The sequence below is a fragment of the Passer domesticus genome, chromosome 7 (assembly GCF_036417665.1).
Source record: "Passer domesticus isolate bPasDom1 chromosome 7, bPasDom1.hap1, whole genome shotgun sequence".
Classification (NCBI taxonomy): domain Eukaryota; kingdom Metazoa; phylum Chordata; class Aves; order Passeriformes; family Passeridae; genus Passer; species Passer domesticus.
In genome coordinates this window covers 48,241,877-48,265,471 of record NC_087480.1, presented here as the reverse complement: position 1 = coordinate 48,265,471, position 23,595 = coordinate 48,241,877, and the positions used below count along the sequence as shown (strand labels likewise).

Below are 23,595 nucleotides of genomic sequence, written 5' to 3'. Positions count from 1 at the left end.
GGTTAGTAAAATCTCTGGCAAAAACATGAAGAAGTGGATGGCTTGCTATGTGCCAGCACATCAGATGCAGGCTGGATGCCTGTGTGATGACGGACAGCTGGACATCACCTTCTCTAGCAGCACCCTGGCCTGGGAAACACCCTGACCCTGGGGAGGTGGAAAGGTAGGGTGACTCAGAGAAGACAAGTGCCCATTTTCCAATAGCCCTTCCACCAAACCAAACACTTGGAAGCACTGGTGGAGCCATGAGCAAGTTGTGGGCAGTAGAACTAATGAGACTTCATTTCCTATGGATCTGTGTCTTGCGGTTGGACTTTCCAGTGTCTGAAGACCATATGAGCACCAAGGAGACACTCTCTGTGGTCAGGGTGCTCACAGCCTCTCCCTCTGCATTCCCACCTTGGATTCTTCCTCCAGACTCTAACTGGAGCTGGGCTCAGGCCATCAGCTCTCCAAGGGCATTAGCAACACCCTCTTTCCCCAGCTCCTCACCTTCCCTTCCTGGGCTCTGCCTCTGTCTTAATCTCTTGGAAACAAATACTTTCACTGCGGGGTTGGCTGAAATAGATCCAGTGGACTCAAAAACAGAGGGCAACCTAGCAGGCAGAAGTGACTAACAAAAATGCCTATAGTAAGAAAGCCAGCATAACAACCTTACATAAACATAAAATATAAAGCAGGAGCAACCCACATCCTTGAGACTAGAAGCCACAAATGAAAACTTTCTCAGGGCCAGAAGATGCTGGGCATGTACCACACACCCCTGAGCTCTCAGGGCAGTGAGGGAGAGGGAGGGAGTTGTGATGATGGCTCCCTGGACATCAGCAGTGTCAGCTTCCCAAGCCCCCCCTGCATCCCCAGAAAGCTCAGCAGTGCAGTCCCTGCTGTGGGTGTGAAGATCAGCGAGCATCCCAACCACTGCACAGTCCTGCCACAGGCACCCAGCACAGCAGCACAGGGGTGAGTGGGAAAAGGCTGATAAACCCATCTGTTTGGTACACAGCTGGGCAGGCACACACTGCACTTCCCACATTAAAGGGGGATCTGTTTTGCATATGGTGCTTACCCTCAGTGAAACTAATTATGTAGTGCCAGCAAGGAAACACTGAGCTTTGCTAACCTGCACATGGTTCAGTGCCACGGCCTGACTGTTGCTGCACTAAACACTGCCTCACATTAATCTTTGCAAGGGCACAGAGACTAATGTTTCACCGTGAAGATATACGACAAACGGAACAGATCGGATGCAGAAATGAAAGATTACCCAGCTCTATTTACAATGTTGGAGGTGTCATATGCCCAAAGCTATATAGCTTTTAAAATAGACAGAAAATGAGGTCAGACACATTCTAGTGACCATGGGGTTTGCTGTCAAAGGCAGGGGCAGGAGCAGGGTGCAGCCCCAGCAGAGTGTCACGGTGCCCGCTGGAGGGGACCAGTGATTCCCTGCCCCGGGGCTGCAGCAGGAGGGAGCAGTGATGCAGGCACGGCTCCTGCATGCACACTGGGCAGCAGCCAGCAGCAAACGTGGCTGGGCTGAGGGAAGGGTGCTTGTCACCATGGAGGAGCAAAGCCCGCCCCCCCCCCCCCCCCCCCCCCAGAGCAGCCCTGGCACCTCTGGAGCATTATCCATAAGGCAGAGCCAGACTGATCCCAGTGGTGCACACCAGAGAGACTCTAGGCACAAACAGGAATGAGAGAGGCTTAGGCTGGGTTCGGAATTCCAGCCTGAATTATCCAGTGATCTTCTATTTTCCCTATGGCTTGGCTTCCCATGTGTAAAATGCAGAGGCACATATAGATAGCTTTTCCCACTGACAGTAGAACACATGCACTAAGACTGTGAGGCACCAGAGACCACAGAGGCTTAAAAATAAATACCTTTTTAAGACAATGAAGAATAAATACCCATCACATGAACAAGTGCAAAATTAGTTGGGACTGTGTTGTCTGTGGAACAGGAATTCACTTTGCTGTCAAGCTGGTTTGTGGCAGAGCTGACTGGCCACAGGGTGGGATCCTACAGCACATCCCCTGCTGCAGGAGGCGACCAGGACAGCGGGACATGGCCTCGGTCTGTATTTACAGCTTACTCCATGCTCCCACACTTACTTTCTTTGCGTGATAATCTGCCTCCCACAATATTTTTCTTCCTAAAACTAACATGAAAATGAGAGCAGAAGAAACCTAGCCTCAAACTGCTGTTTGAACAGGACTGGGTTACTAAAAAGTAAAGTTAAAAAAAAAAAAAGGCAAACTGAAGATGCTATCATCTGGAGGAAAAGAGGCTAGACTGAGAGTCAGCAAGAGACTTCAAGACAAGCTGAGGGAAAGATGGCTCTCCTTCACATCAACAGCAAAAAGTCCCTCAGCAACTGAATCAGGTCCCTCTGCACTGGAAATTAGCTTTTGGATGGGGCCAGCCACTCTTTCATATTGATGGCCTGTGCCACAGTGACAGTGCCACTAACACCTAATTTATTTTGTCCATTTAGGAGACATCTAGTTATCTCAATTATTTAACAATGTGTAAAATTACAAACATATTCAACTACAATATGTTCCTCTTGCGTAAACCTCTCCTCTTGGCCACATACATAATGAAAACCCTGTTGAGTCAGTAATAAAATCCAGAAAGCTTTCAAGTCTCAGAACTGAATGTTCAAATTTTGTGGCTCACTTCCTTTTCTAACCAGACAGCAGGGCTGCCAAGAGAATTTCTGGGCGTTCAGCCCCTTTTGATATACATACACACACAAATATATATATAGCACTCTGCTGGGACTGGCAGAGCGCAGGCACTAATTGTTTTAAATGCAGTATGAACAAATGCACTTTAAAAATAAATCAGAATACTACTTGTTTTCATCTGACAGAACAGACATCTCAGACTTGGACAGGGAAAACGATCAGCTCCAGCTCTGTCAATAAATAAATATTTGCATTTCACTCCAGGAGAGGAAAAATGCAGCACTAATTTTGGGAACAAACCTCAAAAATTCCTGTGTGGAAATACCATGGCTCTTTATGCAAATAGACTGGTTACACATGCAGATGCATGATTAAGGTACTGTGTGCAGGTACAGGTCAGATGTGATCTAGCACACCACAGGCTTGGAGACGAAGCTCTTCCCCTGTGAAAAGCAGAGCATCCTGACCCTGCACTGGAGCCAAACAGTAATGAGCACACTGGACCAATCACAACTGGGAAGTTTTGATAGCTAAATACAAGAGCTTTAAGGTTATAATACACAGAACACTTGTGGATCCTGCCCAAAAAGACTAAATAGCTTCTAAATCCTTTGCACTATTTATAACAACAACCACCACCACAATTACATTTATTTCTCTTCAGAAGCACTGCCTGCTTTTGTATTTATAGTGTAAGCAGCATATTAAAAAAGGGACCAAATAGATTTCACATATGTCAGTGCAATCCAAGAGCAGCAGCCATGTGAAGGGACGGCAAATATTCAATGAGTTTCATATGGCATGGAAATACAAAGCAGAGTTCAAGTCTGAGAGTTTTCCCACACTTTGCCTGAGTACATTACCAACAGGCACTGTGCAGGAGCAGGAGGATCCAGGGCACAGGGCAGCATCCCCACAACACCCAGAGGTGCTTAAACTGCTGTGGGAGCAAAGACCACGGCATGAGAGATACACTGGCAATCAGGCACTGGCTGAGGAATTAGACTCTGTGGCTCTTCACCTGACAGGCGGAGCAAGGTCATCCTAACCTACCCTGCACTCTAAACTGGGAGATTTTTACATCACTTTCATGATGAAATTTTTCCACTGTCAGTGGGCAATGAGTCAGAAGGGAGAGGGGAGGGATGCTGTTTACTGAAAAGCTCTTGGCTCTAGAGAGAGTAAAAGGGAAATATATAGGAGAGGTTAAGGATGGGTTCCAAGAACATAAGGAAAATAAAACACAGACAAAATATGGAAGTGAGGGTGGAGGTGGAAGCAGAAATACCAAAGAGAAGACAAAAGGGAAGACACATCTAGAAGAACCCAGACAAAAAACTGGATACAGACAAAGAATAGCAGAAGGATGTAAACAGGAAACTGAGAGATGAAAAGCTGAGGGCTAAAAGGTGGTGGGTTCCCAAATTGTGTGCTGTTGAAGTACATGTGCCTTTTCAAAAATAAATCCATAGCAAGAATTCTATTATCCTGATATTATCAGGATACCATTGACCCCATCAGGACAGCCAGCTTGCTCCAGCAGAGGATACAAAATAAAGATGCCTGACTAGTGAAAATCATGACATTGACTAAAATTATTGGAATCAAAGGGAAGACCTACTGCTCCCCAAAAAAATACCATTCTTCCTCTTGAAGACACAAGGTCAGCCAGGTCAGCCTGTGTATTGTAGCTGCTCTGCATATGCTCCTATCATTCACAAGCACCCATTGTATTCTCACTTCTGCTTCAGGTACCTCATCCTCAGCACACCCTCCTGATCCCCAGGAGTCAGGCAATAACATTTATCTCCTGTCTACAGAGAGACACTGAGGAAGCACAGGGAAATGAATGACTTGTCCAAGGCCATGCTGGCAGACTCTGGAAACCAGAGCTTGAACCCAGCTCTCCCAAGTTCCAGGTCAGAACTGCAGCTGCTAATGAGAACCAAGAAAATGTAAAACATGCAAACGAACCATCTTGAAAGTTTTATAGGTGAAAGCCCTGCTTCAGGCATGAATGGAGTAAGTGCAGACTCCAAGAGGCAAATTCTTTGCCATCCCATCTCCCGAGTCTCAGAAATCCCGTTGATCTGGGCTAATAAATTTCCCTGAGCCCTAGACATTCTCTTGGCCCTCATCCCAAGCTCACATAAGAAGCTATTTCATAGACGAATTCCTTATTTACAGTTACTCAACTCCCATAATATTTTATCTGAGGTGGCATTTTTAACACTCCCCTCCCCAATACTGGATGAACTGTCTCTTTCTTTGCTTTATAGGTTTGTAACTAATCTAGTTAAAATCCCATAAATATTGGGATGTTTCTGTGCTCCCCATTCAGACAGGAGGCTGGCTGAGGAAAAAGTCCATTCGCATTAAAATGGTGGTGACATCCAGACTGGAGCTGACAATTAGTTCATTTTCTAAGGCTACTGTCACCGTGCCAGATGCCCTTCAGGAGCTGACTGTGCATCAACTGTGTAGTCTCCTGAATGTGTGATACTTGGGCAAGAGTGTCCATAAAACCCATTGAGAGTCACCAGTCCTTGCCAGGTCTCACAGTGGGTTAATGTGCTCTTTGCTACCCCTGGGGGGCCCAGGCAGGAGCCTTTGCTTTACTGCAGCCCTGTGTGCCACTCCAGCATCAAGGGACGTGGGGGTCATAAATGCAGGGAATGTGGCTCCAGGGAGCAGGCAGCAGGCTGCCTCAGGCCAGCAGGACTGCTGGAATCAGTCTCAGTTTGGGTCCAGCCAGGCTGGGTTTGCTTGAGCCAGAGCTCACAACTGATGCACAGCAAAGAGGTGTGAGAGGACCATAAATGAAAATGGGCTGTGGCTCAGCTTGCAAAGAAAAGATGGTGCTGCTCTGCCCCCTCTCCTGGATGTGCAATGGCACCAAGTGCTGCTGTGGCAGTGCCAGTCCTCGGCCCAGGATCCCCCTTCTCTTGGCACCCTCCTTTCCCCTGGGCAACGGGGTGGTCTGTGCATCCTTGTCCCAACCGGAGCTGGCAGGCAAGGGAGCTGCAGCCAGGGCTCAAGGCAAAGGCAGCCCCTCACCCCTGAGCTGGAAGGCCCAGGAAGGAGAGGTGCTGAGCTGCCTTCACCACCATGGTGCTGGCCTGCACTCAACAGGTACCCATGGACAGCCCCAGCCCCATGTGTCACCAGGATGGCAGGGCACCTGCACTCAGGAAAAATGTCCTTGGCAGGTGAAGCTGGGGAGAAAGCAAAGCCATCTCACCTGGCCTTCTCACACACCTGAGATGATGGTTAAATTTTTTTAATGCATACTTATATGTATTTAATCATAAAGTGCTCAGCTAGCCCTAAGACAGGCATCTGCTTCCTAACTCCACTTTTTCTTCAACTAAAAACTTTTATGAGAAGTTAATCAGCCCGAGATCTCCTTTTAAAAGTTTAGGGTGGTTTTTTTCTTCAAAAGCTGCCAACTATTTAATCAGATTACTGAAATAAAATCACTTCTCAACCAAGGATAACTTCTGAGGAAATCAGAGAGAGGCAGATGCAGCCACCCATTCATTGGGAACTTTCCAAAACCCAAATGTCAGTTGTTTCAGTTAATCAATGGGTGCTAATTAATTGATGCCACTAATTTTGACCAGATATATCAGCTTTAATGTCAGTATAATGGAAGAGAAGCTAGTCCTCATAAAATACCTCAACCAATGTCAAAACTAACATATTAAAAAAAATCTTCTTGAATGTGGAAGTGGGTTCCCAACCATTCCTGTCAACATCTCACGTGTGTAGGAGGTGTGTCCAACCTATTGGGTGGGGAGGGTTCTGCACATTTTGCTTTCCCCACAGCATCTGGTTCCTCTCAGCTTTTAGAAATCTGCCTCCTGATAAACATCCAGGATCTCAGCCATGGTCCTGAGCACCAGCTCCTTGTCTGTGGAAAACCACAAGCACTGCATTCTGGCCTGCATCCCCACCTACCCAGGCTTCCCCATGCACAGGGTTTGCTGCCCTGGTCGCTCCTGAACCCTTCATTGCACTCCCCACCTTCATCAGGGGCAATTCAGCAACAACCATCTTCTCCTGCCACAAGAACTGGCCATGACTGTCCTTTCCCTGGCTATATAGGAGAGGAAACACTTCTTACATCCCTGCCATCCAGTCCTCTATTTTTCAAGTATGGAAGGCCTGAAATGTAGAGTTTGGGATTTTACACCAGCTAATATTAATAGAAACATTCTCAGAATTTTTTTCCCCCCAATGTAAATGGAACACTTTTATTTTTTTAAGCATGTCCCTGCAGAGCTCACAGGCCAAACACTGCAGCATTGTACCTGCCCGGGGAGCACGCTATAAACACATCTGTCTAGCTGCTCTGTCAGGCCCACTGAGCTTTCTATAAACCAGGAAAAGTAAACCTGTACATTAAATATTTACTGTTTTCAGTGTGTACAATCTACAAGTGTTTTTAGCAGCACAAGCGAGGCACAATTTTAATCAATGATTTTTATTTTGACATGGCACTGTTAAAGGCTCCACATCCTTGCAGAGGCTCTCCTCTCAGAACCAGTTACAAACATTATCATGTTATCACACACTGCTCACCTGAAAGACCCATCCTATCCACCACTTTTCTGCTCTGATCCTAAATTATCCTGTAAGTCTGAGATCTGAGCTCATGGGGGGCCATAGAAGCAGACTCCAGGTTAGGGTGTGGGAGAGGACAGTGGCAAACTCGTGGCTGAGTGTGTACAAAAGAATAGAGATGGATGCAAAGTGTTAAAAGAATTAAAATACAAAGCAAACTTATCTGAAAGTAAATAGCTGGTGGCCAGCACTAATTTTCTTCTACAATTTGTATATCAGCTAGCTTTTAATGCTAGCTCCATGCAGAAGAGCTTCTGGTTTCATCTCCACACTGACACCAGGACCCATAAATTATGTTAGGAACATACATACAACAACAGGAAAAGTCACATTAATGCAGTCATAAAAAAGTCTCTGCACCAAAGCAGTGTGCTGATAGCCTCTGCTAACCTTCTACTTCCTGAGAACACTGGTGGCTGGGAAAGCAGTAGACAGGCTTCCTGGCTGGCTCAAAGAGGTGTCCTTCTCCCTGAGACCCTGCACACAGCTGCTCGAGGGAGCCCATGTGTGCACCCTCCCTCAGAGCAGCCCACCAGCTCTCACCACCTCACTCCCTCCAGTTTTGTTTTAGCCCCCAGCAGGGAGAAGGTAAATAGACATTCCATTCATGTAGTTTCTTCTTTGCTCACCTAGAAAAATCACCCCAACCAGCTCCCTATAACAAGACAATCTTTTGTGTTTGTATGCTAGTCAAGTCTAGAGATGGTTTAGCACTTCTTCCCCATCACAGTCACACAGCACTGGGATGGGCAGCTATTTGCACATTCTTGGATGATAACTCCATCTCCACAAGCATTCTTAAGGCACATACATGATCTGCTGTCTGCCTGCAAGTCCTCCCTATCTGCAAGGATGACATCGTGTCTAATTATTTGACTGCTATTGATTTTTCCACTGCACTATCACAGACTGGAAGCAAGAGGCAGAAGCAACTAATTTCCAGCAGTGGATATCCCTGGAGGAAGTGGTGGCTGGCTTCCTCACATCACTTAGCTCATGACATAAGCATGCCCAAGAGAAGAGCACAGCTAGCTGCCAGTGCAAGGTGCTCACACAACATACTGGGGGGAAAGGGTAGGAGTGCAGATGGAGCAGAATAGAAATGAACAGTAATGCAGCAAACACAGCTAAGGTCTCACTGTGTTTTAGTAACAGAAAACGAGTACATAGCAGAAAATGAGTAATGATTTTGGACAAAGCCAACAGGGACCTTAGGGGATTCTGAAATTAATCCTGTGACATTTCCAGCAGCTAGCCTGGAAAGCACAGTAAGTGACAGAAAGCACCGTGTGGCAGAGCATGTTCAGCATCCTGCCAGAGCAGGCCTCTCCTCCCATTTGCATGCAAAGAAAAAAATTAATTAATCAATAATTAATCAATACTTATTTTTTTCAAGAAAATAGCTACAAAAACTTGTTAATAAAATCAAAGGCTAGGCAACTCATTTGAATGTCCACAAATCAGTGAGAGAAAACTATTCTGTCAGGTCATAAACAGCAGGGAGGGAGAGAGGGAAACCAACAGCAAGAAGGCAAAGGGTTCCCTTACCTTAACACAGACTAACTTCAAGGAAATGTAGCTGTGATTATTAATTATAATGAAAGAAAGCAACTTTGGGAAGAGTTTGTAATATATTTTAAATGTAGACAAGGAAAACAAACAAACCTGAATCTACCAAAGAGTGCATTTTCTGAGCAGACAGTCCCACAATGCAGATACAAGCAGGAGCTGGTTGTCTCCAAGGTGCAGTTAGGCTGTAGACTAAGGCAGACTGCAGCTGACGACCATTATGGATCACAGCTTGGGTATGTGCTTTGATCAAGGATTTCTCAGGCACAGCCCAATTGACTGCAATCTCAGGTTCAGCTGGCTCCAGTAATTCCTTGAGATCACGAGCAACTTTCTTCTGAGCATGGTTATTTTGTCTAAGCAGATGTCATGCATTGCTCCACTGGGAAATCCTGCACTCTGAAGACCAAAGTTTAAAGTTAAGATGTTTCTACTGCAGTCACTTGGGATGATGAATTCTCTGCAATGAGATCTCTGCCTGAGACTTTTGTCTCAGCAGATGCTGGGGAATAACCTGTGTATGCCCCTGACACCTCAGCCTCCTTCATGTAAGTCATGAGATGCAGCTGTGAACTCTTTTCTGGAATTTATAAAGAGATTACAGGCTATATTGCTACCCTCTGCAAGCTTCATGACTGCATGGGTGAAAACAATAGACATAACTAAGAAATACATGCACAGCCAGGTGTAGCTAGAGCCACCCGATGATTTTTATTTTGTGCCATGGAGTGACACAGCCCACAGTAGTCTCAGCATTCCAAACTTCATCTATAGGGAGGTACTTGATGCAAACTGCATCTTCTGGATGTAGCCTAGTGTTGAGGTACACCTGCATAAGAGTAGATGAAAATGTGTAAGTAATTCACTCATCTCACTGAGGTAATGGTAGTCACTGGTGCTGAAGTAAAGTTAATATCAGATCCTCGAATGACCATGACAAAGGTGTTTGAGTCTCTGACTGGGGAGGAACTGAGCAGGAGCTGGCTGTAACTGCTGCACGTTTCTGCATCCAGCTCGATGTGAGGAAGCCATGCAGTACAGACACAGCCCAACAGGGGCTCATCAGGAGCACACCACGCCTGATCATCAGCAGGGATGCTTCCTGCCTCTGTCACATTGCTGTGTCCCTTATGTCCATGGAAGTTGTAGGGATCCTTGTATCCATGTAAGCTGCAAGTATGGCCATGCAGTTCACACACCAAAGCAGAAATAAGCACAACTGAATATGACATCAGATTTTCCTTCTCTCTTTCCCTGCTGGATGAGGAGGCTCACAAGTCTCCCTTGCAATTCCACACAATGGGAACCTCCACAACACTTTGACAGCAGCCAGGGGAAAATGCAGCACACTTACAAAGCACAGTGTCTCTCACTGCACAAATACTGCAAAGCAAACCCCCACATATTGGAAACCACAAGCAAGGCACAGACTGTACAAAAACTGACAGGCATGAGCATAGCTGAAGGCAGGGCAGTAGGGAAGAGGAAGAAAACAAATAGGAAATGCCATACTCAAAAGAATTCAGCATAAACTCTGAACAAATCAAAGCAAGGAAAAACTTCTGAACCCACTTGAATTTTAGCTGCCGAAGCCTCCTGGCTACTTGGCTGCTCTGCCTGTGCATTGCTATGCTTAATTTGCCCCACTGGATTTGCACCTCCTGTGAGTGACTGAGAGGAGCCATTGACTCAGGGAGGACTGATTTAGTGCAGCAGGAACCAGCGGCCTGGCAGAGGCTGCGGGAGAGGCCCAGCCCGAGGTAGGTAAACACGGTCGTGGTTTAACCCGGCAGGCAGCTGAGCACCACAGAGCCACTCACGGGCTGCAGCGGGCTGGGGAGGGAAGGGGGAACAGTACAGCCATGGCTTAGACAGAGACGCTTGAACAGAACAGGAAAGGATGCAAAGTAATAGTCATAGTAATAGTGAAAAAGGAACACACAAAACAAGTGATGCCCAACGCAATTCCCCACCATCCCCTGACCAGTGTCCAGCCAGTTCCCAAGCAGGAGCCCCCGGCCAGCCTCCCCCTAGTTTACACACTGACCATGTGTCACATGATACAGAATGTCCCTCTGTCCAGTTGGGATCAGCTGTCTCTGCTGTGTCTTCTCCCAGCTTCTTGCACTTCCCAGCCTCATTGGTGGGGTGGGGGGAGGAGCTGAAAAGTCCTCAACTTAGTGCAAGCACTGCTCAGCAACAACTGAAACAGTGTGCTATCAACAGTCTTCTCATCCTAAATCCAAAACACAGCAATGTGCCAGCTACTAGGAATGAAATTAACTTTATCCCAGCAAAAACCAGGACATAGCAGAAGAGGGAAGGATGTGGTAGAACAACAAAAAAAAAAGAAGAAAGAGCAGGAGAAATGGAAGAAACACACAGCAATGGATCCACAAAAGAGAATGAGAAAGAGGAAATTAAACACAGTATAAAAAAAGGGCTGGATGCTGAATTTAGTAAGATTTTTCTCCAGAGTCCACATGGCTGTAAACCTCTGGTGTGGTCCAGTTTAGGGCTGGATACTTACTGCCAGTGGGAGCACCCGGGCAGCCTCTGTCCCACACAACCCTTCTTGCTGCTCCACGGTCCCTACGTACAGCTATGAAGAACTGTTGCTGGGTGGAGGGAAATTAAGCCAGTTATTTTTTCTTGATTTGTTTCTCTGGAAAGTCCTTTCCCTGGAGAGACACAGGCCTGTAAAAATGACAGGATATACTCAGTAAATCTGTAATAGCTGCTATGAAAGCCAACAGCGTCAAATTCCTGCTTTGCATTAGCCAAGGTCCCAGTGATTCCCCACAGCACTAAAAGTGAGAAACCAGTAAAGCATTCCTCATGACATGATGCAGGGGCTATTTCCCAGTAGGCAAACAAAGTTCTGGAACAGTACATTACGTTGAACAAAATCTAAAAAAGGAAGATACTGCAAACTTCTTCCTGTTTCCTGAAGTACATCCAGGACATGTAGGCACAGCCTGGAGTGCAAATGCTGGCTCATGGTTTGAGACAGGGAAGTGTGTGCAGGGAAAGGGTCACAGTCTAACCTGAACTCCAAACAAACTCAACCTATCTCAAGTGTTGTCAACTACTTGAAATTCAGGACAGGTTTGTTTAAAGGTTCTTCAAAGCTTTTGAAGTGACCTTTTCTTGAGCAAATGTAGGGTCAGTTAGTTTCCCATCAAAGTTGTGTGAATACGTGGTAAGACATGAAACCAAGTGAGAAAAGGCACTATTCATTGACTTTTCCTGTGGCATTTGCTGAATGTTGTGAAAGCCATTGATCAAAGCAAAATACTCGGTGCATGTCCTTAAATTAAATGTAATTAAACAAACAAGTGTTTGCATAAATCCCTGAAAAGCAAAACTGGCCAATTAACACACACAACAGTGTGTTAGCATCTTCTTTTTCAAAATTTTTGATTTTTTTTCAAAATTTTCATAAATCAAGGAGTTGAATCAAAAACATTTTCCTCATGATCATATTGCTGCTGTGTAAAGTTATCCTGGGAAAAAATGTAGCAGTCAGATTCCCCATCTAAAAAAGTACTTTGGATTTTTAAAACTGAAGTGGCACAGAAAAACTCATACAGCTATAAAACTAAGAGAAAACCAACATAGTGGATAGCTGGAAGTCTAGAGGCCTGTTCCTCCTTGTCACCAGCTGGGGCTCAGCTAAATCAGCAGGGATGGGAAGTCATTACTATCATTACTGGCAGCCATCAAAGCTTGCTGGTGCTCTCTCCAATTCTTGATGGACACACAAAATAATTTCTGTCATCAGAAATGGCACTACATGGTACATATTGGCAGTCTCCAGGGAGCTGCATATCACTAAGGACTGGGTTTCCCTCTCAGCTGTTGTTTTTTGTGGCCAAATTTTGAGGCATACAAGTAATGAACAAAACCACTGCTGCTTTCTGAAGCCCAAGTTCCCGCCAAAGAGTGCCTGGAGCTTTCATCCCAACACCTTTCCTTCCCACCTCCCTAAACCACCACAAAGTAAAACGTCAAGTCAATTTACTTGAGTGAAAAGAAAGCCATGAAGACAAGAAACTGAGGAGGGGAAAACCCTGTAACGGGAGCCGTCTATCAGGCCTGGCGCGGGCAGGGGCCTGGCCGCGGGTCCGCAGTGCTGAGGACATGAGCCCCTCTGCCGGGCACGGCCGGGCCGCGGGGACACCCCTGGGCAGGAGCGGGAGGAGCGGGGCTCCGCAGCCCGCCAGGCAGCGTCATCCTGTCCCCCGCGGGACACCCCTGGCACCGCCCCGTCCCCGGGGTCACGGCATCCCTCTGCGGGAGAGGCTGTCCATCCACAGCGCCCACCCCGCCTCGTCCTAGCCCCCGCCCGGTCCGGTCCGGCGCCGCGCCGCCCGCGGAGCTGCTGAGGGGCCGGGGGCAGAGCGGGGGCAGGCAGGGCCGGGGGCAGAGCCGGGGCCGGGCTGGGGGCAGAGCGGGGGCAGGCAGGGCCGGGGGCAGAGCCGGGGCCGGGCTGGGGGCAGGGCCGGGCTGTCCTCGCCCCCAGGCCGGGCCGGCGGCCGCAGGTGCCCGGTGGCGAGCCCAGCCCGCCCGGCGCTGCCCCGAGCCCCGCAGCGCTGCCGCCGGCCCGGACGGGCCCCCCCGGGCTGCGGCCCCGGCAGGTCCCACAGGGCGCCTCATCATTCCCGCAGGGGTGGGAATGCGCGGGGAACAGCCCACGGGCCCGCGGCACTTACCGGAGCCCTGCGCACCGTCCTGGCTGTCACCCTTTGGGCCGTGGCACCGGGCAGGCGACGAGACGACCGGGCTGGGCTCCTGGGAGCGGCGGGGCTGCGGCTGCTGCCCTGCCCGGGCGGGCGGCACGCAGGGACACCGCTGCACGGGAATGCCGCAGCCAGGTTCATCACATCCCTCCTCTCCGCATCCCCCACCCGCCCGCTGTCCCCCTGGCCCTCTCCCCCTCCACTTTTCATGGCCTTTGCAGGGGGTTTTGCAAGCTCTCGCCTCTCCTTTGAATCCGGCTTCTCTACCTTCCAGCCTTGAAGGCGACAAGAAAAACCCCAAACTTGTGTTGGGAACAGTAATCTCATTTGCAAAGAAAAATCCCTGGAATGGGGACTCATTGTAGCGCCTTTGGGCAGCAGACCCAACTGCTGGGCTATTTCAATAAAGGAGCGAACTGCAGCAGAACGCCAGTTGGCTCCTCCAGCAGAGTTCTCCTAAATCATGATAGACAGATTGCGTGAAAAACAGGAATTCCAAAGAATTTCCTGCCCTGGGAACAGAAGTTAAGGCTATATTTAACAACATCTGAAGCTGTCAAGAATGCTTTGTGGTTGGATAACAGAGCAGAAAAATGTGAAAAATGCGGGCTACTGCTATACCAAATATGGAAATATTGTTACGTCTGGGGTCTAAATCCCATCTGGAAGTACTTACAGCCAGGAAAAGAAAAGACGCCACAACAGAAGCTGAAACTCTCCTCCCTATCCCCAAATATTAAACTTCAACGAGGGAATACAACTCAAGGGCGCCCACCGGAGCGGGGGGCACAGAGCCCGGGGGTCCACAGGCTGAGGGGGCTGCTGGCTGCGCGGCCATCCCGGTCCTGGCCCGGGAGCCGGGCCCCGGTGCCGCCGGGCATCGCCGGCTCCCGGGCTCCGGGAACCGCTGGGAACCCCGGCACGGCCGGGCGACCCTGCGGGCCGCGTCACAGCGCGGGGCAGCCGCGGGCGCTCACGGCGGCCCGGGGAGCTGCCCCGCCGCTGCCCGCGCAGGTGGCCGGTCCCGCGCCGACCGGCCCCTCCCGGTGACACCCCGGCGCTCTGCGTGCGGGAGCGGGGCGCAGAGCCCGGGGAGCGGGGCGCAGAGCCCGGGGAGCGGGGCGAGGCCTGCGCGCCCCCCGCGCGGCCCGGCCGGGCCCGGCCCCCCGCGGCAGCGCCGGCGGCGCGGGAGACGGGGCGGGGCGGGGCGGCCGCGGCGCGCGCCAGCCGCATTCCTGGGATGCCGCGAGCGCTGGACGCGGCCGCGGCCCGGAACGCGCGACGTCAGCGCCGCGGCGCACGCGGCGGCCCCGCGCCCTATATAAGGCGGTGGCGCCCGCCGCCGCCTCAGACCGCGCCGGCCGCGCTCCCGCTCTCCGCTCGCACGGGCTCCCGCTGCACCGGCGCTGGACATGGGCTCCGCGGGCACCCGGCCCGCTCTGGCGGCCGCTCTCCTCTGCCTGGCCCGCCTGGTAAGTGCCGCGGGTCTTCCCGCGGTCCGGGAGAGAGGGAGGGAGAGGAGGCGGGTCGGGTGGCTCCGCTCGGCTCCCGGCGCTCACCGGACGCTCCGCTCCGCAGGCTCTGGGCTCGCCCTGCCCCGCCGTGTGCCAGTGCCCGGCGGCCACGCCGCAGTGCGCCCCGGGCGTGGGGCTGGTGCCGGACGGCTGCGGCTGCTGCAAGGTCTGCGCCAAGCAACTGAACGAGGACTGCAGCCGATCGCAGCCCTGCGACCACACCAAGGGGCTGGAGTGCAACTTCGGGGCCAGCCCCGCCGCCCTGAAGGGCATCTGCAGAGGTAAGCGGCGACCCCGCTCCCCCGGGACGGACCCCGCGCCCCGCGGTGCCGGGGTTCGGTAATTTCGAGCCCATGTATGGTTATGCTTTGTTGTCGGTAGCTTGGCAGAAAGGCACATGACTTCAGCAGTCTGGAATGCGATTCAGTATGTCTGGGCTCCGCTAAACGCACATAAGGAAAAGTGATTCCTGACTAAGTTATTGTTCTGGCCCCGCGTCCCCGGGGGGTTGTAGGGAGCTCCGCCGTACATTGAGTTTAACAGACCAGCAAATACCTGCGCTTAAACCAGCGATTCCCGCCGCTCACCCCCTTCTTTCCCTTCCTGTTGATCTCTGCAGCACAGTCCGAGGGAAGACCGTGTGAATATAACTCCAAAATCTACCAGAACGGCGAGAGCTTCCAGCCGAACTGTAAACACCAGTGTACGTGCATAGATGGAGCTGTGGGCTGCATCCCGCTCTGCCCGCAGGAGCTCTCTCTTCCCAACCTGGGCTGCTCCAGCCCCAGGCTGGTCAAAGTCCCCGGGCAGTGCTGCGAGGAGTGGGTCTGTGACGAAAGCAAGGATGCACTGGAGGAGCTGGAAGGCTTTTTCAGCGAAGAGTTTGGTCCGGATGATTCCGAAGGCGAATTAACCAGGAACAATGAGCTAATTGCCATTGTGAAGGGAGGCCTGAAAATGCTACCCGGTGAGTGTGGGTTTGTCTGGGTGACAGTTAAGGGGAGGAGGCTAGAGGGTGGCTAGATCTTAGACCCCAAGGGGTCTAAGGAAGAAACCTAGTGAGAGAATATATTTAGACTAACCCCTCCTTTTCTTTTCCAGTTTTTGGATCCGAGCCACAAAGCCGAACTTTTGAGAATCCCAAATGCATCGTGCAAACAACCTCTTGGTCCCAGTGCTCAAAGACGTGTGGAACTGGCATCTCCACAAGGGTGACAAACGACAATCCTGACTGCAAGCTCATCAAAGAGACCAGGATATGTGAAGTGAGGCCATGTGGCCAGCCCAGCTATGCCTCCCTAAAGGTAAATACAGATTCTTCTGGTGTTCCTCTTCTTTCTGAGCTGCTTCAGGTAGGGGGTAAAGGCTGCAAACGAATCTCCTGCTAATAACATTATCGCCTTTCCTTTGCAGAAGGGAAAGAAATGTACCAAGACAAGGAAGTCCCCCTCCCCGGTGAGGTTTACTTATGCTGGATGTTCCAGTGTGAAGAAGTACCGGCCCAAGTACTGCGGCTCCTGCGTGGATGGCAGGTGCTGCACACCCCAGCAGACCAGGACTGTCAAGGTCAGGTTCCGCTGCGATGACGGGGAAACCTTCACCAAGAGTGTCATGATGATCCAGTCCTGCCGGTGCAACTACAACTGTCCTCATGCCAATGAAGCCTATCCCTACTACAGACTAGTCAATGACATTCACAAATTTAGGGACTAACTTGTGTTGGGGGTGGGATGCAAAACAGAATTTTGAAGTACCCAGCCATGGAGAAAGGACCTTTGATGGAAGTGGTGCCTTGCCCATTTGAGGGCAACATCGAGATGTTACAGGAGTGCACTGTGCAACTGGACACTAATGCAACAGAGATTTAAGCATACTTAAAGCTTCATAATACTGGAGCAACTTTACTGCTTCTTTTTGGAGCACCTTATCTAATTATATACTGTTTTCTGTTTGTAAGTGATCAGATTAATGTTTTGTTCCGGTTATGAAAACTTTTCTATCCTGTTCAAATTAAGACTATGCTTCTTCCCCTTCCTTCAGTCTTTTCCCACCCTTTCCCAACCAAGTTGGAAGTTACATTCCTTCCTGAGGTGGGCACCTGTGGGGTGTTCACAGTGGCAGCTATTATGTACCAACTGTAGTTTAATGGCAAACAGAAATCAGTTGTTTTAAAGCTGAGTATTTTATTTATCAACTGTAGCTTATTGTTTGTTTGTTTCCTCTGAGTTTTTTTTACCCCTTCCAGCCCCTGTAATACTGGAATAAGTTGTAAATGATTTTAATTTTATATTCAATGAATTAAAAGAATTTATTTATGGAATTAATCATTTAATAAAGAAATATTTACCTAACTACTCTTAGTAGAGTATTCTGATAGGCAACAGGCTTTTAAATACAGCACATGCAAGAGGTTTCTTTAAAAACTTGGAATTCTGAAAAGACTGGATTCTCTGAAAGCAAGTTCTGCTGCAGATGCAGAAATGGACTAAATAGCAAAGTCTATTTCTTTGGATAAATGATGTTTTGAAGGGATAGCTGCAGTCTGCAAGCCCATGCTTTAGAAAGTATACATAAAAAGAGCTTCTTGGCACTGAATGCAAATCTTTGATAGACTGAAATGTTAATTAGACTGTCAGATTATTCAAACTGTCCTGGAATTTGAAACATAAGGTACTTCATTAGAATGCAGTGCATGCACGGTGATGTTGAACATAGGGGTGAAAATGGTCATTGGGTCTCACGTTTTTTGGTGGCTGCTTTTTCCAAATTAATACATTTCTATGGCAGAGGAATGCTTCCTACAGGCTGCAGGAGGTAGTTTGCTTTCACTAAATTCAAATTAAATGAGCTTGAAGCAATGACTTTTGTTAATCCTAATAACACAGTGATGAAAAGTAAACATACTGTTAACAAGAGAAGAATGTGAGGAATTTCAAGTACTAGTCCCAGAGTAGAAACTAGTAGCATTAGAGTAGAAAGCAAGGGAGCTACTCTTTTCCTCACATCTCCTTCCCAATTTTAAATATGCAATTACACTTTATGTTGTGGGACACAGAGGACATTTGGCTAAGCAAGGGAGCTCGCTGGCATGCAGTAAAACAAAAGACATTTAAATAAATGAACTAGAGCAGGATTGGAGAAAGCATCCAACATTGTACATTTCTGGTTAGCCTAAAGCTGTGCTACACATAAGACTGACAGGAAACCTGCAACAGGGTATTATTTTCTTCTCCTTGTGTGGGTATTTCTCTGTCAAAATATTCTCCCACAATCTTTAATAAGAAAGACACTGCTCATAAAAAACAAACTGATTTTGAGATTTTAGAATTGTGAGGGGGTTTCATCCAGTGTCATTAGTTACAAGCAGAATTGGTTAAGGGTCAGTTTTTTATTAGACATAAATATTTCAATAAAATAAATAGCCAAATATCTCAGAAGCCTATCTCTGGCAACTAATGCTTTGTCTGAGAAATTACAGCCTTCCCTCTTTTCTGCTCAGTCAAGTTTTCTCCCTGAAGGCGTTCAAAAGTTGAGCTGTTTTGGAATTCACCACCTGGCCACCAGTCTCAGCTGTACCTAAACTTGTCTGTACAGTATTTGTTGACAGCAGAAGGGTAAAACACAAGGAAGCACTTTTGTTTGGCTTCTATGCAGACCCAGCACTGAACACGCCATCAGCTGCTCGCTGGGAAACCATCAGGTTTACACACTGGGTTACTGTCGGGCAGGGAAGAGGATACACTGCTCCCAGACACCCAGCAGCTGCAGGCATTCCTCGCCATCGCCACTGTCACCCACACTTGAATGACATCCATCTTCACACCAACGTAAGTCACAGCTCCCCAGAAATCACACGTACGTGTGGCTGTACTGCACACAGAGACACACGTGGCTGTGACACACGTCAGGACAAACAGCGGCCCTGCCGACTCCTGCCTCGAGTGTGGCTCAGCCAGGCCCCAGGCTTTACACCCTGCCTTTTGGTTTTTCCATGTGACAAGGTGCTTCTCTACTCTGATCACTGGAAACATGTGCTGTTGGAGAACAAGGGCTGTAGAGGCAGGTCAGATAAACAAAATATACTAAGTAAAGTTATCCTGATGTAAAAAGAGTAAAATGAATTCCACTAAAAAAACCTGCAAGTCTTTCAAAGTGGGGCTGTCACACCAACTGGTCATCATCTATATAGTCCTCTTTTCTATTTTGCATTTCACAATTACATGGCAAAACTACTTTTACAACACTATAAAGGAAATCACTGTCATTTTTTGTGTGTCATCTTTGTACTTGCTTTGAAACCTTTACATCCTCTGTTGTTCCAGCAGAATAAAAAAACACCCCTAAGTAGTGGGTGTGGATATATAAAGGATGATAAACTCAGATTCCATGAAGTGAAGCAGCAGGGCTTACACATTAAAGGTTCTTTACAGGTAAAGAAATGAGCACATCTATAATTGTATTTCTTGTCAAAAAAACTAAAATATCAATATCCTGCTTCTGGAGGAATACTAGGAGATGAGGAGTTAAGAACACGAGAAATAATGTACATAACAAAAAGCTGTGCATTTGGAGTGATTCAAACCCTGAAGTAAAGCCACCAGCACCGTGTGGAGCTGGGCAGAGCCGGGGCAGTCCCGACATGCCAGGAGGGAGCGCGGCACTGCCTCAGCCCCCAGCGAGGCTGCAGCACTGTCCCCTCCACAGCTGCCTTGCTCCAGCCACTCTGCCTGTCCCCAGTCCTGTGCCCCGGTCCTTCACTGCGCCCTCCCAGCCACCGGCACGGGGCACTCGGCCGGATCCGGTGCTGCCGCCACAAGGAGCGCTTCTCACACTACAGGTTCGGCATCGAAGGAACTTGTGTTCCCCACGCTTCTTTCCTTATGGTGGGAAGTGCTTCCCACATAAAATCTTCCCTACTATTAGTGAAGACAAATTTTCAGCTTCCATAAGTGCTCCATGACAGGAAACAAAACGAAAGCAGGAACACACAGACGGACTTCCATGACTACACCAAGTCCTTGTGGGATGCTGCCAGCTCGCTCCTCTGAAGCAGCAGCAGGTGGAGGTAAAGCTGATACCGTACTGACAGTGGGACAACCGAGCTACTGAACCCTTGTGGGGCTGAGACAATCTCTTTGTCCACACATCAATTACTGCAGAGCCCATGGAACAGGCCCACCTCCCTGCTACTTGTGGGCAGCCTCTGGGCTATGCAGGAACGGGCAGTGACCCTGTGATCAGCGGGACTGCTGCAGGAGGATTTCCAGTCCACTGAACCTGCATGAATCCCTCACACGTTTTGAGGACTGAAACAAAAAAGTTTGCAGTGGGCAGTCACTCCTGGTTGGAAGTCAAGCCTACCTACCTACACAGAAGCAGTTAAATGCGTCACACCAGAGGCTTGTTCTTGCCAGATGCTTGGCCTTCTGAGCTGATCCTGCAGAAATGCACGTGCACAATTCAGCTCACTTGTTTAATCAGTGAAACTATTTCGATGCAGGGCTCCAAGTGCTCAGCACACAGCAAGGGAAGGCTGTATAGTTTTACCAGCTGCTCTGCCTCAAGACAGCTCCTTTCATGTAGGTATGTCCCCATTTTCACCTTCAGAGTTTTCTCCTGCATATTACATAGCCACAAATAAAACAGCACACAGAAACAGGGAGCTGTCACAGTGAAAGCAGTAATCTAAAACTAGCTTTGGAGGCATTTAGAAATGCACTGCAATGCACAACTAAACTGCATTAAACTGCAGTGAGACTTGGTATCTAGAAAATATAAATCCTGCAAAAAAGAAAAAAAAATACTCCGACCAACAGAATGATATAATAAGCATCTCTATCTTGCTGTAAAGACCAAACACCAAGAAACAGAATAGATGGCATCCACTATGCTATGGTTCCCCCCATAAAACTACACAGCTATGACTTCTATGTACACAATTTATATTGGAGAAGATCCTGAAAGACCCCCAGGCACCATTCACATAAGCAACTTCATCTGTCTTGAAGTACAACCACTTAAGAGATGGAATGCAACAACCATCCCGGAGGAAAACATTACACAATTTTTTTGTAAGTTTTCATTTTCTAGTCAGAACTTCAAAGGTGGGGTGAACCCATTTGCCCAGATGGGAATCCAGCTGGGACATACACATTAACTATTTCACCTCCTGACAAATGGCAGTTTGAGTCAGAATGAAGAGACTCAATTTATATGAGTGAAACAATCAGCAGTAGCCCAGCAGTGTTTTGAGACTACTGAAGGTCAGATCAAAAGAAGCTCGGTGTACCAGCCAAGTCAAAGGCACCCGTTTCTCTGAAACTATTAATTTCCTTCAGCATCTCAAACCAACAGGTTTGAGAACAACTCCTACTTAGTCTATTAACTTGACACAATCAGACATCAAGATGTCATGGCTGTAAAACCAGCAGTCTGTTAGGAACTTGAAACAGGAAAATGCACTTTTCTCTAGGGGCAGGTATTTGTGCTGTAGTGGAACAATGCTGCTAAAATCAATGTGGATGCCCAAGCACAGCTGAAAGTAGAGGCTAGGAAAAAAGGTCAACAAAGAGATACCACTGAGAATTTAGATCACAGAATCACAGAAGTGCTAAGCTGGAAGAGACACAACAGGATCATCAAGTCCAACTCTGGGCCCTGTGCAGGAAACCCGAAGAGTCACACCAAGAGCATCAGCAAACACATCTTGAACTCTGGCAGGCTGGTGCTGTGACCACTGCCCTGGGGAGCTGTTCCAGTGCCCAAACACCCTCTGGGTGAAGAAACTTCTGCTATCCAACCTAAACCTGCCCTGGCACAGCCATTCCCTCAGTCCTGTCCCTGTCACTGAGCAGAGCTCAGTGCTGCTGCTCCTCTTCCCCTCACGAGGAGCTTGTGGCTGCAGTGAGGTCTGCCCTCAGTCTGCTCCGGGCTGGACAGAGCCAGTGCCCTCAGCTGCTCCTCACAGCTTCCCCTCCAGGCCCTTCACCATCTTTGTTGCCCTCCTCTGGACACTCTCTAACAGTTCAATGTTTTTCTTACATTGTGGCACCCAAACCTGCCCCCAGCACTGGAGGTGAGGCCATCGCAGTAAGGAGCAGAGCAGGACAATCCTGTCCCTTGCCTGGCTGGTGATGTTGCTGTGAAAGTGATGGGGACTTCTTGGCAAGCTTCTAATGCCACCCATCCATTCTTTTTTGTTAGTATCTACACCTCATCCACTGACTTAATGTTTACCTCACTTTAGCACAGCTCTACTTCCGATTGGCACTCTTGGCACAACAGACAAGTTCTGCAGCTACAATACAGACCCAGCAGAGAATCTGGAAGCAAGGAACGGAAAAGGAAAAGCAGCTTTCACAGTTCTTTCTTCCTTCTTCTTGAGGCAGAACAGGGATGATGGGAAGAAAGTGGCAATGCCATTTAAAAAAAAGTTTTGCTTTTCCACCAGCTGAATTGATGCAGGAACCAGCCAGCTCCTAGTGTAGTCATTTATTCTCTAAAAAAAGATTCCCTCTCCCTTCTCAATTCTACTCTTCCTTCTCTGGCAGATTATTTCGACCTTATTCTGATTTGCCATGCAACCACATGAACAGCTGTACTGATGCAGCTGATGCAAAAAGAAGTCTCACGCAAACAAATCAGATAAACACAAGGACTACTGTGACAGTCAAATAAAAAGGAATTAATTTCACCATTTCTATCACGAGTTTACAAAGACTTTCCCTTACCCCAAAGGTAGGGTAAGTGGCTTTCCATATTTTATCACCCTATTGATTTTTCCTGCCAGAAAGCCTGCTGTAGTAAGATATCCTGAAAATGCTTTTCTGCAGGAAAAGCTAGCCAGGCCAGTGAAATCAGGCCAGGCCAGGGAAACTTTGCTTTCAAAGCAACAACAAAAAATCAAAATGCACAGGGACCACTGAGGGAAAGAAGCTCTCACTACAAAAGCATCACTAGAGCAAAGTCACTATACCATGGGTCTCTGAGACCTGCTGGGGTATAATGAGAACACACTTCTGTTATCAAATCACAGACAGATAACAGAACAACCACCCCTCTTTTTACCTGGTTTTACATGACATCTCTAACTTCCCTTGCAGTTTCAGTATTTCTTTTGAGTTATTTTTGCTGCCATTTCTTGTCTTGCATACATGTGACTTCTTTCCATTTCACCAGAGATTTCCAGCAAATAAAACCATATGCACTACCATAGCAACATTTTAACACAAACACAGAGTAATCTTTGTTCACTGAAGTACACAGTTCATTTCTTTTTCTCTTATTAACAGAACCTGCATCTGCATACGGTTTAACTGAATGTCATAGCAACAACATAAACATCAATTTAAGATATTTTTTCCTTTGGATGGCAGAAGAATAAATGTTTTCAGGAAAAGAGTGTGGGACTTCAAGCAGAATGAAATGTTTGTGACTAAACAGGGCCTGAAGTT

General features: G+C 48.2%; 2 protein-coding genes across 5 annotated transcripts in view; one reads left to right on the top strand and one right to left on the bottom strand.

Annotated features, from left to right (window-relative positions):
• The window catches only part of LOC135305127 (uncharacterized), a 38,529-nt gene extending 23,712 nt beyond the window's left edge, over positions 1-14,817 (bottom strand). Inside the window, exons 1-4 of one of the 4 annotated variants that reach the window (XM_064428420.1) lie at positions 13,602-14,817; positions 11,417-11,504; positions 10,934-11,047; positions 9,575-9,715 (exon numbers count right to left, since the gene is read on the bottom strand). In XM_064428420.1, the coding sequence (XP_064284490.1) occupies positions 9,699-9,715; positions 10,934-11,047; positions 11,417-11,504; positions 13,602-13,988 (606 nt within the window). In that variant the 5' untranslated portion in view covers positions 13,989-14,817 and the 3' untranslated portion in view covers positions 9,575-9,698. Of the gene's footprint in view, positions 1-9,574; positions 11,123-11,416; positions 11,505-13,601 lie in introns of those variants that run through there. The other 3 variants (XM_064428422.1, XM_064428421.1, XM_064428419.1) reach the window with 3 other exon arrangements.
• Positions 14,818-14,913: 96 nt separating this feature from the next.
• Positions 14,914-17,493, top strand: CCN1 (cellular communication network factor 1). Its single transcript, XM_064428415.1, has 5 exons — positions 14,914-15,100; positions 15,207-15,423; positions 15,762-16,109; positions 16,244-16,446; positions 16,556-17,493. The coding sequence occupies exons 1-5, from the start codon at positions 15,041-15,043 to the stop codon at positions 16,853-16,855; spliced, it is 1,128 nt and encodes a 375-aa protein (XP_064284485.1). The 5' UTR covers positions 14,914-15,040; the 3' UTR covers positions 16,856-17,493.
• The last annotated feature ends 6,102 nt before the right edge of the window (positions 17,494-23,595 follow it).